At 37.1% G+C, this 19,190-nt stretch overlaps 1 protein-coding gene across 2 annotated transcripts; it reads right to left on the reverse strand.

The window, feature by feature from the left end:
- Positions 1 to 4,668: 4,668 nt before the first annotated feature.
- On the reverse strand, positions 4,669 to 18,670 carry pafah1b1b (platelet-activating factor acetylhydrolase 1b, regulatory subunit 1b). Of its 2 annotated transcripts, XM_043221477.1 has the most exons (11): positions 18,510 to 18,670; positions 14,189 to 14,434; positions 11,679 to 11,763; positions 11,525 to 11,599; positions 11,215 to 11,421; positions 9,675 to 9,843; positions 9,127 to 9,229; positions 8,677 to 8,905; positions 8,470 to 8,571; positions 6,729 to 6,885; positions 4,669 to 6,639 (listed from the first exon to the last, which is right to left on the reverse strand). In XM_043221477.1, exons 2-11 carry the CDS (start codon positions 14,218 to 14,220, stop codon positions 6,566 to 6,568), a joined length of 1,233 nt encoding a protein of 410 aa, XP_043077412.1. In that variant the 5' UTR covers positions 14,221 to 14,434; positions 18,510 to 18,670; the 3' UTR covers positions 4,669 to 6,565. The 2 variants fall into 2 exon arrangements, with proteins under 2 accessions (XP_043077412.1, XP_043077413.1); XM_043221478.1 differs by lacking the exons at positions 14,189 to 14,434; positions 18,510 to 18,670 and having other exon boundaries at positions 11,215 to 11,423; positions 11,526 to 11,599; positions 11,679 to 11,713.
- Between the last annotated feature and the right edge of the window lie 520 nt (positions 18,671 to 19,190).

Below are 19,190 nucleotides of genomic sequence, written 5' to 3' on the forward strand. Positions count from 1 at the left end.
TTCTGATTCGGAAAGAAAACATGCATGTTGCATGCGAAACTGAATACTACTTGAGTAGGTACCCCATCTGAATTTGAACATACTTCCCAACCGTTAAAACAGTATATTCCATATAGCATGAATGAAGGTAGTATGAATGGAATTCGGTCATATGTATGTTGATGTTGTCACGTGTCATGCTAAAATTTAAAGAAAAAAAAACATTAACATCTGATTCACGAAATGAAGTGTTCATCATATGCATACTTGCAGAATTCAGGCGGATGCAGTAGGTCATCTGGGTACTTCTCCTCTACTGTTTTTCAAATACTATGAATTTGGACATATTTGCCTACTATATAGTGGGGAAGTATGTGATTTCGGACACAGCGACAGCGTTTCTTATAGTAACACACGCACCTTTCATGCACATATTTAGTACTTTTTGTCTGACACCCTCTACATCTATTTTTTAGATCTTATAATTTTATGCACAAAATGAGCTCCGTTCAGATTTGATGACTGTTGTTTGCATCTTCCATCTTTCAGTGGTTGAAAGAAGACACCTTCTGTTGTTTATTCATATTTATTTTGTGCTATAACTAATGAAGTGGAGGAGATGATTGGTTCACGTGCTGAATGAACTGAGGCTCTACAGTGATGGTATTTGCCACAAAATGGTATTTCTTGTTTGAATTTCTTACAAAATGACAAAATCTCAAAGCTGGGTCTTTGTTTCCACTAGTATCTAAACCCAGTTTTTGTAATCAAATCAACAATAATAATAACAATAATAATAATTTATTACCTCACTATTTAGTATAGTCATATAGTTAAATTATAAAGTTTACTGGTAATTAAAATGTTACACATTTTCTAATAGATATTTTTATGTAATACTGCGAAAAACTAGCTGTTATTGCAACCTACTTTTATGTTAGTAACAAAATATACACGGGATGAAGTTTTAATTTTACATGTTGAGAGGCTTGCCATAGAGCATGAGCCTGCCTCGCTGTCTTGGTACCTGCCAATCATCCTGAACGAGTGTCGAAATGGCCACGCCCAGATCGTGGTTTAGCTTTCGGGTAGTCAATGTTCTCTGTACCGACGAAAACAACGCAAGAATCTTGCGGGAAAAAAAGCATACGAATTTATTTTTCCTTTGTGTTTTAGGCGGTATGTTTGTCTAGTGTGTGTTTAATATTGACTGCAAATAATAAAAGTTCTTAAGCAACCGAGGGCTCGGTAAACCGACGCAGTTATGAGTAACGTTACTGTCATGTTCAGGTCAACTTGTTTTACAGGCAGGCGGTCCGGCTCTGTTACGGAATGAACACATTATTGTGATTTATTCAATATATCTGAAAATATAATAAGTAAAAAAGTAATACCTATAAAATGAAAAACGTTTCTGTTTCTGTATGCAAGTCAAACGCTTTTGAAGCCGAAACTTCATTTATATCTGGAAAGCTGTTCAGTATTTAAACATTACCATACTTATTCATTTATTTTTTAATATAAATAATACAACATCTCATATATCAAACACTTAGTAGGCCTATTAATGTTTTAACTATTAATATACTTTGGACTATTTTAAAAACTACGTAATAATGCACGATGAAAGGACCTTATTACCTTTATTACCAAAAATGGCCTGAATCCAAAATTTGGTCAAGTGCAATGATAATCCACAACGTTTATTATTAGTATTATTATTAATAATAATAATAAAAAGCACAATATAAAGACTTTTTAATGGACCTTGTACTATTTTAAAATTCACAATTGTGTAGCAGCATTGTGGCTCGTGCATGCTGACTTCTCTATGAATGAGAGCTTGCATGGCAACAGACTGTGATTGGCTGATTTGTAGGGATACCCTAGATGACTAGAACACAGTCAGAGTCTCTCCTCCAATCAGCACGGAGCTCAAAACTGCGTAAAACATGGTAATACACATACATACAAATACACACAGACAGTCAACATTAAGTGCATGCCCGGGTATGCGCAGCTGTTTCACAAAGGCACGGGTAGCAGATGCAGCTCATGTAATAGACAGCACAATCTTTACTAACTACACGAAACACTAATAGTCTGCAGTCTGAGTGTCATTCACAGCTCCTCCCAGTGACTTCTCACTGGTTCACAGAAAGCTGGGATGATAAAGTGAGATGTCTTTCGAGTCAACCGCTGAAACATTGTAACAGCATCTCCATATTTTCATACAACATCTAAATGATTTATCATTTATAATTCAGTGAATTGAAAGAAACAAAAACTGGAGATTAGAGGAAGTGTGTATGACAGATTAAATAAAGCAACTGGATCTGTTTTGACAGAGAAGAGACATAAACAATAAAAAAAAATACATAATGATTAGCACTTTGTGAATGAGACACAGCTATAAAAATACATACCGGGGTTTTTTATAGGCCTTTTGGGGCCTATTATGACTTGGGTTTCAGATGTTTTACACATAATGCAATGCAAAAGAAAAAGTACCATTTGGGTATGTACTTTTAAGTTAATATGCACAATTCCGCTCTATGACAGATTTTGTACTTTTTTAAAAGAGCATATAGTATATATTTGAATTTACTTGTTTAAACATTAATATAAAATCATAGGAGTATAATTAAATCCTCTAATAGTGGAAATTCTTATGTTTTTATAATCTTCGCAATGATGTTTTCAAATAGAATGTTTTAAGTATTTAATATTAAAAAAAATTCTAATTTTTTAATTGAAAAGGGTTGGAAAATGTAGTAATAAAATCGTAATAACAGTAAAATGCTAAAAATCTTTGTACATACATCAGAAAGAATATACTGACTAGATGTTTTAACTGACTTATTTCTAAATTATGTTTTATGAGCCCGTTATATCATGTTTCCTTATGCAAGTGCTCCCTCTAGTGGTATTCTAGGAGCAGCGAGATTAAAACGAGAAAAACTATTGCTTTTTACATTACAATGATGTTAAACATGCCAATAACTTGACACTTTTTTTTTTAAACCAACGATGCCATAGCACCAGATTTTTAATAGCTTATTGTTTTCTCAGTTTATACTATAACACAGACTTCTATATAAAGCAGAACATGGAGACATTGGCTAAAATGTCACATTGCTGGACATTGAATCTTTTACAAACAATGGCCATCTCATTGGTCGACTCCATAGAAAGAATTTAGCCTTCTGTCACAGAGAGAGAGAGAAAGAGAGAGAGAGAGAGAGAGAGAGAGAGAGAGAGAGAGAGAGAGAGAGAGAGAGAGAGAGAGAGTGAGAGAGTGAGACTGTTGCCAGGATACAGTATCTGGTGTTTAAATTTCTGATGTAGTACGCTTAAATATATTATTTTTCCTAATACTCTCAACATTTGGAATGTAATGTGGCCTTAAACAAAAACATATCATTTGCTTTTACATAAACGGTGTTATTTTTACTATACCTCTCTTAGGAGCATTATAAGTTTGTATAAAGTAGTTTCTGGTTTGTCAAACGCCATCTACAAATGCACACGTGGCAGAGAAACACAATGAAAACGCTGTAATAGTTTAGTCTTCAGTTGTTGGCTTGTATTATCTCCAGGAACAAAGCAAATAAAGATAAACAAAAGCTAGAGTGGAAAAAAAAGAATTATTGACGTCTTCAGTGCCGTGTCCAGCTGCATCACCCACCGTTTCCATGGAAACTGCTGTTTTGGCGCCAGACTGTTGAAGTTTCTCAGGCATGGAATCATTAGACGTGCAAGGTCAGAACAAAGTCACTGTTGCAGACACAAGATCAGTGTACAGAACAAGCCGACAAATGTGTGTGTGTGTGTGTGTGTATGTATATGTATATGTGTATCTCACAAAGTTATGGTTAATATTACATACTACTTTATGTGTGTCGGGCAATATGCTTCGCCTTTATTTACTACAGTTTATTCAACAAATCAGTTTAGTAAAAACATTGTAATTTACTAGGTATAATGCTTACATTTACAACTATTCAAAGTTTATTTTATTTGATCAAACAACATAATCGCGAGTTAATGCGCTTAAAAATACTCCCCTCTATTTTCTGCACTCGTTTTTGTTGTTTAGAGAATTCACGAGACGGCAGACTTCAGTCAGCCGCGCGCACTCAACAAAAAAAAACGCGCTTTTTCAGCGATGACGCATCTGAACGACTCTGACCACAGCGTTCATAAACTCAACTGAATCGTGCGTGCTTGCTTGTAACGTATAAATGAACAAATAAACTCCGATATTAATTAGTAATATTAGCCTAATAACAATCTTGATATGAATGAAATAAAACACAAGCGTCATCTCTTACTATCATCTACCAGCACAAGCCTTTTATTTTATATTCTAAAACGCAACAAAGGGCACAAATATTCAGGGCTTCTTTATGGTTAATATTATGCATATGCCTATTTTGATTTGGCCCAAATTAATTCAGATAGACACAAAGTTTTAATTTAAAACCTTTACAAAATGGATCTTATTTTAAAAATGACAGTAACAATTTTTACCTAAAAAAGCACACATTGAATTTTACTTGATTCAGTTAACTTTTTGAATTAATAAACTCTTTTCCACAAATGTATCGCCTGTTTTTGGACAAAAGAGAAAGGCAATATTTTTGCCACCGCTGTTGATGGAAAAAAACAACAATAGATGGGCTGATGTATATTTACAGATATTTTATTATTTTAATTATGTTGCAAACAATGACATCAAGATATACTGATGGACATTTATTTATTTATGTGAGTGCACGAGTGTGTGTCAACAGTGAGACCACAAAAAGCAGAATGAAGTCCTCGATATTGGGGATTCTCAGTACATTAACAAGGCAGAGAAAGCGAATAGCTGGAGTCAGAGTCCGCTGTGTGCTCACAGACAGGAAGTGACGTCCACGCACACATCCATAGATTCTACATACACAGCTTTGGGATGGCAGTGGTTGGGCATACATGACTCTACTGTCGGAAAACAGTACGCTGCGGACCAGCAAGCACAGCAAACTACTCACCACTGATGTAGCCTTATACGCTGCTAACTGTTGCCTTGTATGGCAGCCAGTGGAGGACCTTTCAAACTCGCTCCTGTCGCAACTTTCGTCTGTCTGTCCTGTTAATCTGATCAGGAGGCCATCTTCCTAGAACTGTGTTCATGGAAAACACACACACACCTTAATAGTTAACACAGAGCAGCCTATAGATATTGCACGTTGATCTACGGTGGAGGTGTCGTCCTCAAAAAGAGCATCTTCCTCTGCAATGCCAAAAACCTCCCTGAATCAAGAGAGACCGACTAGATAGCTCGTTGGCACACGGTCGCTGAGCGGTACCACGGAGCACATCAAAAAAAAGCCCGTACGAGCAATGTCTCCTGAAGTCTTCACAAGCGGACGGGCAGCAGATGGTGCAAGCAAGCAGCAGAATGATAGAGCAATGAAAGCGCTATATCAATGACGCAGAGCATTTCGCCAGGAAGGGTTAATGAAACCTATGACCGAATTCAAAGTCATTTTCGAGAATAGGGAGGCAGAATGTGGGCGGTCAGAGCGATATCTGGGAGGAGATGTAGCTGCATTTGTGTGGAGCGCCTTGTCCTGAAACTTGAACGCAGTCCTGGAAATGGTGAATGTGCGCAATTAAGAATGAGTAAAATGGCACTTCACTTGCCCTCTATCAGTAAATAAAGTATGTCAAAGTCCTCCATATCCAAGACGTGGTGACGGAGGGTGTCAGAATTATATCTTCTGTACAAAAAAAGAAAAGAAAAAAAAAAAAAAAAAAAAAAAAAAAATGTAAACCCTATTTTCTCCAGGGACAAGTGCACTTTACTGATCCATGTCCTTTTAAAAGCGGTTCCTTTTCTTATAGTGTGTTTCCTGCACTCTTTTCTAATGGAATTGCATGTAGTTTTGCCCGTTTTTTTTAAATGGAAAAGGACTTCGTGGATGAGAACGGTTCAATAAAGTTGTTACCGCTTCTTAAGTGACGAATCTTTTGAGCGTCCAGGCGTTCAACGCAGTTAAATTACATTACAGAGCCCCGGAACAGACACGTCAAGCTGTTCATCTTCAGTCAGTTTAAATGTTTAAAAGTCTCTCTGTTCTGTAAAGCAGAATGTGACAAACGTCAAAAAAAACCCCAAAAAAACGTAAACGTCCAACAGAACGGTTTTGAGTGCCCTGTATCCTGAATTCCCCAAACAGCATCATTCTGCCTTCTGTTCATAAACGCTTGAGGCGAGAGCAACACCTGTGCTCCGCATCCCTACGGTACTTTAGATGAGGAGAAGCAAAAAATTTACAGTATACAAGGTCTGGATTCACCATGCAAGAATACTTGTTTTACTTTTTACTTATTTCTTTTTTTTTACCTTGTGAGTGTCTTGTGTAACATTTAATAAGCTCAAACTACATCCAGAGTATTTTACATAAAAGGACAATAGTTATTAGAAGAGAGCTGGATGAGGTGGTAACCATAGTAATGAGTGCATCCTGAAGAGCAGGTGTGGGAGTGGCCAAAGTGGTGGCATTCGGGGAAAGGGAAGGGGCGGATCCTATGGCAATCAGCGACATTCCCACACTTTGACCGTTTGATCTACACTTCCTGTCACCACGTAAGGAGAAGTCTTGTGGAAATCTGTGGAAGAAAGGATGAACATTGCATTGACCGACTAGTCTAATGGGACCAAATTTCACCATTTCCAGGCAGACATCTGCTTGGCTTACCCAGAGAGGTAACAAAGTGTTCATGGGCACTCAGGGTCTTCATGCAGCGCTTGTTCTTATAGTCCCAGATACGCAGGGTCTTGTCATCAGCACAGCTCACTACAAATCTCCCACCAGGATGGAAGAGCACACCACGCACCCAGTTATCATGACCGACCTGAGAAGAGAGAGAAGTACAAGATGAAATAATGGAAAAAATGCCCAGAATTTGAAATACGATTCAGTAGATCTAGTACATTAGAAAATAAATTCAGTGTGCATTTAAAATAAGCAGTTTACAAATACTTCACCAATCAATCAAATAAAACACAGTAATAAAGTCTGATATATACAAACAGTATACCATTCCAGAGCACAATTTCTATATGCATGAAAAACCATGAATACATTTCCCCAAAATGTGAATTATAACTCATTATGTAACCGGACTGTGAATGACTCTTTACATAAAATTGGATAAAAACAAAAAAAACAACAAAAACACTTTTCAGAAATTGTAAACTCAGCATTCAGCATAATGACCGTGTCAAAATATAACATACTAATGTTTAAAAATGTTGACCATTATATAAATAAACGGTTGCCTATTTCCCCCACAAATAAGAAAAGGCAAGTCTTAAAAAAGTTTCAATTATTTTAATAAAAAAGTATCCAAATTATGACAAACTGAATGAGTTTAGCTGAAAATAGCAGCCAATTAGTACAAAGTCAAAATTATGAGAAAAAAGTCATTCCAACTTCCTAGATGTTACTTAATGTCTCAACGTCTCATATTTCCCATGCAGACTTTGCAGCGGGTTCAAGCTGAAAGTTGCTTGGTTTGAAAGGGACTATTTTGTGCTTTATACATGGTCTATTATCAAAAGTGTAACAATGCATATATTTGCCTGCGAAATCTCACAAATGTCATAATCTCTATTTCATATATTTACTGATAACTAACATTAAATATTGATCTGTCACAATATCACTGAATTACAACTTCTTATCTCAATCTCAGTTAAAAAATGTTTTCCATTATGTGGATGACATGGGCTTCTGTAGTGCATAAATATTAAAGGTGACATATTATGACCCTTTTTACATTGTAATATAAGTCTAGGGGTCCCCAGAGCTTTAAAGATTCAGCTCAAAATACCCCACAGATCATTTTGAAAATGCCTTATTTAGTAGTGATGGGTTTTCTGAGTGCACTCATCCAAAGCACACAGACAGCGGCTTTGAAAGCATGCGAGTACTGTTCTCATTCACACACACAAGTTATAGAGGACATAAAAATCAGCTGGGAAATAAATTGCATGTTTATATTACATCTGTGTAGCTGCAATATATATGTTACAGTAAATAAATCGATAAATGCACTTTATTTTGTATCTGGGGCTGTGATCGTCTGTGCAGCTAAAGACAAAACAGTTAGCAACTTTCACCATGGCATTAGAACTGCTACACCGTTATGGCTTGTGAAATCAAAAATGTACAGAGTAAATGTACAGATTAAGGGGCGTTAAAGTTATAATGAGATCCCTTTGCAACGTCACTAGAGGAGCAAGATCAGACATGCTCATTTTTAAAAGGCTCGCAGAAAAAGCCTTACTAAAACTAAAGTTACTGGGTTAATCTTTTTTTTCACGCTTTCTTTGCTGGTACATGCAATATTAATTTTCATGATACGTCACACAGGCAGTATAGCTATAGATATAGATATATTTAATCAAGCTGCCTGAACGATAGCTTAACTCACCAGTGTCATAAGGCACATGCCAGTACTTATGTCCCACATTTTAATGGTCTTGTCTCTGGATCCGGAGAGCAGGAACGGCCCAGGCTTTCCACTTTTCTTGTTCTGGAAGAAGAGTAAACATGATAAATTATTGATGAAAGACATTATGACAAGGTGATGCAGAAAAAGGCAAATGAGGTAAAGTGCGCATTAACCAACACAATGTACCTCAGAACCTGTAGCCTCCGATATGGTGGGGTGTGCGCTCTCAGGGGCCCAGGAAATGCACTCCACCACATGCTCGTGCTCCCGCAGCTCCGCCTTGCACTCCTTGGTGGCCACCACCCACACGCGCACCGTCTGGTCATTAGAGCAGCTGGCCAATAGCGTGCCGTCCTGATTGGGCCGGACCATACGCACCCACTCCCTGTGACCCGTGAATGTCTTCACGCAGTATCTGTGACAAGACAATAGAGAAGCATGATACATTGACATGCATATCCTTCTAAAATGCTTTGAATTGTTTTGCAAAAAAATAAATAGAAAAATTATGTAATTATGTTGAGGCAATAACATTGCAAAAACTGCAAGACATTCAAACGCGTGTAACTCACTGAAATCCTTCAATACAATATTTAGATCACAATTTCCCACACAATGCACTTCAGTATTACTCACCCAGTGGCCACCTCCCACATTTTCATGGTCTTATCCCTGGAAGCAGACACTATGTGATCACCGTTGGGCATGATGGCAACTGACGACACATTGTGATCATGTCCTGAGGATGTGAGAAATATGAATAAGATAAAATGTGCATAGAGAAGCTTAGTTACAGTTAGACTCAAGCTACTGGACTTTCGATTAGAAGCATAACCATCCATTAAACCCCACAAATCTTCATTTAAAATATCTATTGATTGATGTAAAAGGACAGGACTTGTGGCATATGATTAAAAGAGGCACGTTTGTTATTTGAGAGAGAGATTAAAGCTGTCAGCCTGGTTAATCCTGCCCCCAAACAAACCTTTACCCCTCCCCCTGGACCAACAGGTCCTGACTGAGTCTCAGCATCCAGAGAGAGGATTCTCCAGCACACTAATGAGGATCCCAGTAAGCTTTAAGCCTATATTGGAGGTGGCTGTCAAAGGCCATTTAAGGAAGTTCTTCCAGCTGTAGATTTGAATAATGGTAATCATGTGGTAGTAAACACAGGAAATATGTACCGTGCATGGTCCTGATGCACTCAAAGCCCTGGAAGTCCCAGAGTTTGATGGTCATGTCTGCGGAGCAAGAAGCCAGCAGCTTTCCAGTCTGATCAAAGGAGATGTCCTGCACTGAGTCAGTGTGACCCTTCAGGGTACGCTCAAAATCCCCAGCCTCGTAGTCCCAAACCTGCAAAACAATGCAACAGAACATACTTACACCCTTGTTTCTAAATAATAATAATAATAATAATAATAATAATAATAATAATGTTTCACACTTTCAAAAACATCTGAGTGCTCTGGGTACTTCTAAAACATAGGGGCTTTCACGCAGTGTAGTTCTAAGAACTAGCCATCTGGGTCATTCGTAGAGAACCAATTTTTTTTTAACTTGGGTCATTTTCCTGGTTGTATTCACACTGGCAGCAGGAACTCTTTTTTTGTGGTATTTACAAATGTCAATAACTAGAATGGAATTTAAACACACAGTATACACGACTGAAAAGACAACTTCAGTGTTATCATCGTGGATAAAAAAAAAAAAAAAAAAAAAAAAGAAAACAAAGCTGCAGACAACAGGTAAATGCCATTGCCAATGTTTGGAGAAAATCATTTTACTTTGCTTTTTGGGTAGATGGAGCACGCTTGCCCTGTGTTTGGCCGCACACGCACTAACCATAATGATAATATAATTCATATCATATTATACAGAATAAATTCTAAACTATATAGTAGTATAAAAATTGTTCAATAACTGATACGATCTAATAACATATACATGATTGTAATCTTATATATATATATATATATATATATAAACATATATAATAAACACGATGCTCATTATTATTGTGCCATAGTTAGAACATCTTAAAATATATATTAAAATATTTTTCATTTACCCAAGCCAAAATTTCCCCAATACACCAAAGACTTCTAGAGTTGCACAGCATCATTTACATTAGGCAAATATTAACGCTCTGAGTCGTCAGCTACTTTTCTGGACAACTAGTATAATTTTATTTCTGCAAGCTCTAATTTACACTAAAGCTTCAATGTAGAATGTTAAATGAGCAATAGCAAAGCAGGTTTTATATGTGGCATACAAGAGTATACCGTTTCAAATGGCAACAGGTTAAACAACAGAGAACATAGGGGAGATCTATAAAACCTGTATAAAAGGTAAGATGCAAAATGTCTTGAGCAGTCTAGCTGTGATATTTATTTGGGATCTATCCATGTCTTGACATGTGGAAGGAACAATGAAATGCGCAAAGAAAGATCTGACAGAAATGCAGGCTGAGAATGCTTATAACTGCACTGTCTGGTGTCCAGAGAACTGCTCACTGCGCCGTTGCCCTGGGAAACCAGAGCATCACGATTTCTCCATGGAGACACTCAGTGACTCAGCAGAAAAGAATGAGAGCAGATGGATATGAAAACTGAAGCATGGCACAACACACCATCCATACAACATATGCATTCATACTTCTGCAGCCTATCAAAGTCAAAACATCTAACACAAATACACAGAATCCCCTCCCCCCCAAAAAAACACCTTTATAGTGGCATCCTCTGAGGCAGAGACCATGAGGCTGAACACAGGGTGGAAGATGACGCGTGTGACAGGGCTTCTGTGGCCGCTGAGGGCGTACTTCTCAGGCGGACGTGGGATCCACTCTTTGGGGTCTCGTTTCTGTCCCACCGGGACTCCTAAAGTGATTTCTTCCTTAGCTTCATTTAGTTTGGACTCCAATTCCATTACCTACCAAAAATAAGGAAAAACTGTGATTGATCATCTTAAAAAATTGATACCTGTGCAATTATGTAAGAGTTAAAAGAATGCACTAAAATATTTTTTTACTGACCTTTTTTTGTAATCTGATGACTGAAGTCCATTTCTTTTCCAAAAGGCCTGCATACTTCTTGTCCAACTCTTCATTCTGAAGAAATTACAAATAAGAATGAGTCCTAGTAGTGTATCTTTTTCATTTTGAAGCTTAGTGTAAAACATGCTATTACCATATCCAATTCTGCCTCCTTCTTAAAAACAGAATATGCTTCCTCATAGCCGTTAGAGCGCAAATAATCTGCTATTGCTCGATTTCTGAAAGAGAGAGAGAGGTGATTTTATTAGACAAAGAGATGTTGAATCATGCTCCTAAGCCTGTCCTCTACGGGAAAATAATCAGTTTGTGATCGTCACCGAATCCATTAAGATTTAATGCATGTACAGTAAATGTTCAATGTCGAGACCGCACTTTATCCCATTAGTAGTGACGGCGATGAAGTCAATATTCAGCAGGTCACAATTACAAATCCGTGTGAATTTTGTTAGAGACATCAACACTTGGACTGAAGTTTTGTGAGTGACAATGGCATTCAAATACAGGACTGAATCAGCTATATTATTTTTACAGAATCCAAGAATCAGTCATGAAATAACATAATTTAGATAACTTGTGTGCAGAAAAAGATCTAATAGAAGTGACAAATGTCTTTAGCTGCAGTGTGAACAAGGCCATGGTAGATAGTAGCAGACTATGAAAGCTATGTAATTAAAGAACTAGCAAATTCCAAAATTATCTCTCTCAACTCTAAAAACAAATTGTCATTTTCGCTTTCCCTCTCAGTTCAGAAACATGAGTTCTCTCCGAAAGGCACAAAAATATCTTTCTGCCACCACAATGCGCACACAGCTGCAACTGATGTAACTGTGATGTCTACATGGCAATAAGGAGTGCAGTTAGGGCAGTACAACTCTGTAAGAATGTTCATTTCTTATTAATCTTATTATAATGATGGTAGAGACTGAGGGGGGGAAAAAAAAAAAAAGACTGGGAAGTAACCAAAACACACTGCCCTGGTTGTCATGGACACTCACCACTGAGGATGGAAAAACTCTCAAATGACACAGCAGGAATAGCAAAATGGAGGACTGAGCACTTTCACTCCCGTCTCTCAAAACACAGCCTCTTCTTTTCCCTTCCTGTGCTTCATTATGTAAATGAGACTTTCACCTCTTTTGATGATGGTGAATATTTCATGAGCTGGCCAATGGGCTAAATTTAGACAGTGATGTCAGCACAATTGAGTTTAAGTAACAGTGACTTTTCAGAAGGAAAATGAGGAACTCAAAGTCGTCCACTCATCATAGGCAAAAACTGGAACCAAAGAGCAGCCACCTCATTAAATGTGAATTTCTTATGGTTGTGTGCATTTTTTCCCATTAAAATACTAATCCCAATTTTATCTACACACAACTGTAAGTCAACCGCCCATAAGCTGGCTTTCCGAAGAGTGCAAACACTGCAAAAGGTTATTGTAATGCCATCAGGCTTCAAAGAACAGTCAGTCTCAAGCCCTTCACTAGTATCTACTCTAAGCTGTGAAAAGGCAGAAGACGGGGAAAATATCCATTACCTATACAATTCACCCTTTTAAATGCCCCATCCAAAACTGGTCCACTATCTTCTACTATTTACTTTGCATCTGCTACAATGCAAAACCTCAACATAAATTTGAGTTGACATCGGAAACATAAGCAGTTTTGAATGTATACACTCTCATTTACACTGTTAACACATTTGCTGTTCCTACTGCTTACATTTTACTGCTGTTGCACTTGTGTGTGATCTCTAAAATTTCCAGATGCTGCACTGCTCTCACAACCGACTTGAGCCTTTGTTGTAACAACATCACGTCATTACCTTTGATTTTTGTGAGGTCACCTTGTGTAGAGCTGAAATTACACTGTAAAGCATGGTTTAATTTCATTGAAGTTATAATTATGTGAGCTGCTGAATTACAATCAACTGGTTAAAGCTTTTTGTGCACAAGCTTCCAGCAATAACTTTCATTCCAAACAAGGCGGTCAGCAAACAAAGACGCATAAAAGTGCTCATCAAGTGTCAAACAGAACTGCCCTTTCACCTACATCATAACAGTTTCTTCATCATTGTCATTCTTTAAATAAGTAAATGGAGAAATTCAGATTTCCAGTGCACCCAGGACTACCCAGAGACCCCTTGTGCTACGTGATGCGTAAAGAATGCACAAGGATAGTCACGCAATTATGAACCCCTCCTCCACTTCTCGTTTGTGAGGCTTTATGAAATATTAAAGCTAACTAGCTGTCGCAGGATGCTCCCTGAGGCGCAGCCAGTCATGCTCTTTACTAGTGCACTGAACTGCACTTAATGTTGGGTTTCACAGGGTGAAATCATTTCATTTGATCACATATCGGTATGTACCCATTTCACAGTACACACTATATTTTCAGGAATACAAGTCGGTATAAGTCAGGATACTGTTAAATTGTAAACATTGTTGAGGAGTGAGGGTAACTAAAACGTTTATGTTGTTTAGCTTTATTTAAACATTTACTTTTAATTATTGGGATTTTACATAACTTCTGATGCGACTTCTCTCTAAAAAGTGCAATTACGACCCTGTGGTGTTTTTTTGGACAATATTAAGTGACAGAATTTCAAATATGGTAGTACGTTATGGTTATGTGAGAATATACTCACAGTTCGTCTCGTTGCCTCTGTGACAGCACCATTTTGGCAGGTGAGTGGGGGCGCTGTCTCTGCCCCAAGTAGGGAGCTGGTAAACAGTCCCGAGCAGCTCCTCAGCAGGACGAATAGTAGGATGATAATCTCACACTCTGATGCAAACCCACGTCACTTATGTAGCTTGGAGAATTTGTCCACAGTGACACACAAGACAAAATTGATGACCCACTGGAACTAACACCAATTTGATCCACTTGCCATCTGGGGAAAATGAGAGGGGGGGAAAAAAGAGAATAATTAGAAAAAGTAACATACAAGATAAAAAATTCTGACTGTAAATGCCCCTCAATTTTTTTTTTAAATAAATATTAAAAAAACCTTTGCGAACACAATAAAAAGGAGCCTTTATTAATCTATTAGCTTTCATATTCATACTCCAACTTACATCAAATTATTAAATCAAACATGACATTCTGACCATGTGCGCTCAACAGAACCCATCACAACCAGCCCTAACATCTACAGTAACATTTAGCCCCTCAATGACATCCAGACTAGAAGTGCTGGAGGTGGGTGGTGCAAAATCTCCTTCGCTAATCCTGAGGGGATGGTGGTCGAATAAAGCAGTTGTCCAGACGAGTAGTGGGGTGTTGGGGACTGAGACAAGACTTTGTAATCCTTTCAGTCGGTTTTGACAGCCTGCAAATATCCACTCTAATCTGTACGATGCAAACTAAAATAGCTTGACAGGTGAAAAATGCCTAATCTGGCCTTTAGAGGGCAAATGAGATGTCCTGACATGTGCCTATGTTTTGGATTTGGAAAACAACACCAACAAATATTAATGTTTATTGCAGTTCATTCCAAAAACACAATAATACAATTTTCACTTCAATAGCCCTTCATCCTTTAAGTTATTTTGTGGTCATTATCAAAACTGTTTAGGAATACCTTATGTCTCTAAATACATATGCATAGTCAATGCATATTCATTTGCCAATCAAAGTGAAAAAATCCTTTAGAAATCACAACAAAATGGCAAACTGTCTCCATTTACTCATGCTCATGTCATTTCAAACCAGTTTGAGCCTCCATTTGTCTATTGGATGCATTCTGATCAATGCTTTTGTACACAAAGCCTAAATGAAATCTGTTCAACAAAGCGACTATGTTTCTTTACATGACCTGGATTAAACTACTTTATTGAGATGAATTACGTAGTCACATTGATGTCTTGTGTGTTAGCTATGAACAAGTCTCATGAATCTGAAATGATGAGTGGACACATTTTCAGAATTATTATTATTTTTTGGTGAACCATCTTTTGTGCAATTCAAAATATTTTCAAATGAACTTTGAAATAACATGAGTTTAAAAAGCTTTGGATTATATAAAGGACAGATCAGAGTACCGCTCTGTCACTTAGAAGCATGCCACACATTCGCGCAGAATTTTTATTTTAATGTGAATTTAAATGTGCAGCTAATCAGTAATACTGGATTAATATACTGGATTAATTTCTGTACATGTATTTCTTGCCTTATAAACAACTAATTACTATACAGTTAAAAGTACAATTCATGTCCCAAGCAGGGGAAATAAGTCAGCTTAACTTCCCTGTATTATACAAAAGTCAAAGGTCAGTAGTATACATGGTTATCAAAATACACACAAGCTGTTCTTACAATCCATTTATAAAACTTACCAAACTCGTCAATAGCTACTTTCTAAAATACGAATCCCTTCTATAGACAGCCAATATCAACAAATCTTTTAATTCAATTTGAATTTCAACCTAACAAACCTATAAGACATATCTGTACACATGATGTTGGCCATATTTCAGATTACACAACCCAAAATATATGGCTTTAAATTGGGTTCCAAGAACCACTGCTCAGTTCACACAGAAGGTCGATTTGGCGAGACACTGTCTAGACCAACACTGAGACCGTTATATGCTTTCAGCCTTATAATATAATGATTTATTCAGAAACATGCTTTGGCACATCTCTGCTATGTTATAGCACAAAGAAAAATGTGAATCATGAAATCAAAAAAAGAAAAAATTCTGATTCTGAAAATTTACAAAAAACAGAAAACAGCAAAGATTCTGAAATTTCTGGTTCTCAATTTTGGATAAAAAATAAATTAAGTAGACATATACAAGTACAAATCAATTCAGACAGAGTTACAAAGTCAAACAGAAATTGTTATTGTTTAATTTTCCTTTAAAACAAATACTTTCATTACAACAGAATAAGCCACTAGTGCTGAATGGATTCTGTCTGTTAGCTGCCTGAATTCAGTCAAACATGAAGGTGTGAATTTTTCATTGAATGAGGCGTTCTGTCACAGAGCAACAAAATGCATCAAATGGATAAGTATGAATAAAGCTGACTCTTAATTTAAAAAATAAATAAAAATGACAAAAACGTACTTAATTTTGTAATGTCAATACTTGCAGCTATATAAAGCACTCCTAAGGTAAAAAAATAACCATGTTGTCCATGTATACCTAGCTATACTAAAGAGATTTAATGGACTGGATCCATTTTTTGCTGTTGAATTTAGATTTTGTTTATTTGTTACCTGACGAAATTGCGTGGGTGTGCCTTTTATAAAGGCCTGTCACACTGTCAGAAACACCTGCTCCCACTAAATTATCGCAATACACTGAAAACAGTGAAGATTGGATGTATACACGTCCTCATGACTAGTAAAGTATAAAAGTATGCTAAATATTAAAGTTGCTAGAAGAATATTGCAAAGCTGCAAAAAAAAAAAAAAAAAAAAAAAAAAAAAAAAAAAAAGATTAATATTATGCATTATTTATTTAACTACCAAGTAAATATTACTATACAATCTCATAGGCAGTCTATGCTTTACATCAATACATTATTATAGCATTAACTTCGACAGCCCTAGAAACTACAGCGGACGCATTCCCACCCCCTTTTGATCGACAGGATATAATTGGCCCTGATCATCGGCTATTTTTAAACAATTCAGATAACTGACTTTATCAACCACTAGTGATTATTGGCCAAAGCATCTGTGCATCCATCATTTTATTTAATTCATTCACGTTTTTAGCATTGGTTTGAGGAAACAAATCACATCTAAAAATAAAATCTCATTACATGCCAAGCATTTGCGCGGGTGTGAACAAACACTAATTTATAATAATTCTAAACATATGAAAGTACACTGGAAGAATTCACGGAAAAAGGCCTATAATGTGGGTTAGTTTGTCATTTTCATCTGGGAGGGGTGTTCTTTTATATCGGGTCGAAAAAAAAATCTGAATTAGATTGCAATAAAGACGTCACAGTGGATGACGTCAGACATAAGGCAAGTTCAGGCAAAGTAGCCTAAAATTAATTAGGCCGGATGAATAATAATCATTAGCCACAGTAAGGCAACGCCCACGTGGCAGGAGAGAGTGATGACAGCTAAATAATCTAAGGCGTGCATGTATATACATATATCAAATGTAACCAAGTTCACACCCCTACATGATTATTGAGCTGGTGAACCAGAATTAAGCACAGCCATTAAGTATTAATATCTGCTCACCATTAAGTTTCCGGTGGCTCGCAAAATCGTTTAAAAACAATGTTTATCTTTTTCAAAAACATTCCGTCTTGAACACAGAATCAAAACATGACGGCAGCCAGACAGTCAACGTCGACAATTTGTTTGCCAACTATAATCATGAACGGCTCAGCAAACACAGCGCAACACATTACGCTCGCCCCTGTTTACAGATTAAACAGCACATTATCATAACAGTAACGAAGCACACAGTTATACACCGGCATCGACGTGATGAATCCGGCCTTCAACCATCACAGGCACACCCAGTCCCAAATATCACACACCGGCCACTGAAATACAACTTAAACGGCTATATGAGGCCACGTTGGTGCCAAAGAGGTTTTTAAACACGTAAATAAAAATGACACCAGTTATTATTACTTATACATTGAGTTTACTGCGGAGAAGGATGCTAACACGAACTAGCTAACATTACTATGGGTCAAATCACTTAAGACCGGCTGTCACAAATTTCAGGTCAAGAAAGAGGTTTAAATTAACGAAATGAGAATTGAAGAAACGTATTGTTACCGTATCTACGAGTGTACGCAAGTTATGCAATTACCGGCGTTAGTTTACATCGCTCTCTGATATTCCCACCCTTATTTTGCTCTAACGGCCTGTCCGCCATTTTGAGTCAGGCAGGCAGGCGGCGCAAATTTCGCAGCCACATACACACTTTACCTGACTCACTTTCACTATAGCGCAGCTAGCAGCGAACAGAAACGACCCTTACCTTCTTATACGAGGGGTGTCTCATCTGCCAAATCACGCAGCCAGATAAAAAAGTAAAAATGAGATGCGTCTCTGCTGGAAGTCACTTCCGATTTTGCGGCTCAGTCAGCGCTGTTTCTGCTCCTGATTTCTGCGCCGCATAACCGTCTACTGATCATGGGCACGCGCACGGCGCGGCCGGGGGCGCGCACGCCATGAGGATCACAGCGGTCACTTTTACATCATAACCTTCATCTGACACTGAGTATGAGTCGCGTTTTACAGCTTTATGGTGGGACTTTTCACTAAATACCGGTATTCCTGAATTTTAAACATGCGTCTTACCAAGTTTTAAACATTTAAACATTGTTTTAGAAATTTTGTAAATTCTGCATTTTTTTTTTGCAAATTATGCGATCCTAATACATATTATTAATAAATACATTAGTAAGATTTTAGGTAAATTAGCAAATAAATACTAATTTACTCATTTATAGATAAATTAGTAAGATTTTAATTAATGTAATCATGGGTACATTGTATTGCAAATATTAGTTAAAATGAAAACTATATTCAAAATGTTTTTAACGGAAATAAAATAAAACATGAACATGAGATGAAAATCTAAACAAAAAGAAATGTGGTTTTTGGTAGCTGCATGAAATAAATGTAATTTGAAACAATAAAATAAGCAGTTAAACTG

This window comes from Puntigrus tetrazona, chromosome 21 (assembly GCF_018831695.1).
Source record: "Puntigrus tetrazona isolate hp1 chromosome 21, ASM1883169v1, whole genome shotgun sequence".
In the NCBI taxonomy this organism is placed as follows: domain Eukaryota; kingdom Metazoa; phylum Chordata; class Actinopteri; order Cypriniformes; family Cyprinidae; genus Puntigrus; species Puntigrus tetrazona.

Bases quoted from the DNA above. Each gene is read 5' to 3' on its own strand.
- pafah1b1b (XM_043221477.1), bottom strand. From the start codon at position 14,220: ATGGTGCTGTCACAGAGGCAACGAGACGAACT. The intron at 11,764-14,188 runs GTGAGTATATTC...TCTCTCTTTCAG, and splicing joins CAGAGGCAACGAGACGAACT to AAATCGAGCAATAGCAGATT. The intron at 9,844-11,214 runs GTGTTTTTTTGG...ATTGTTTTGCAG, and splicing joins CAGAGGATGCCACTATAAAG to GTTTGGGACTACGAGGCTGG.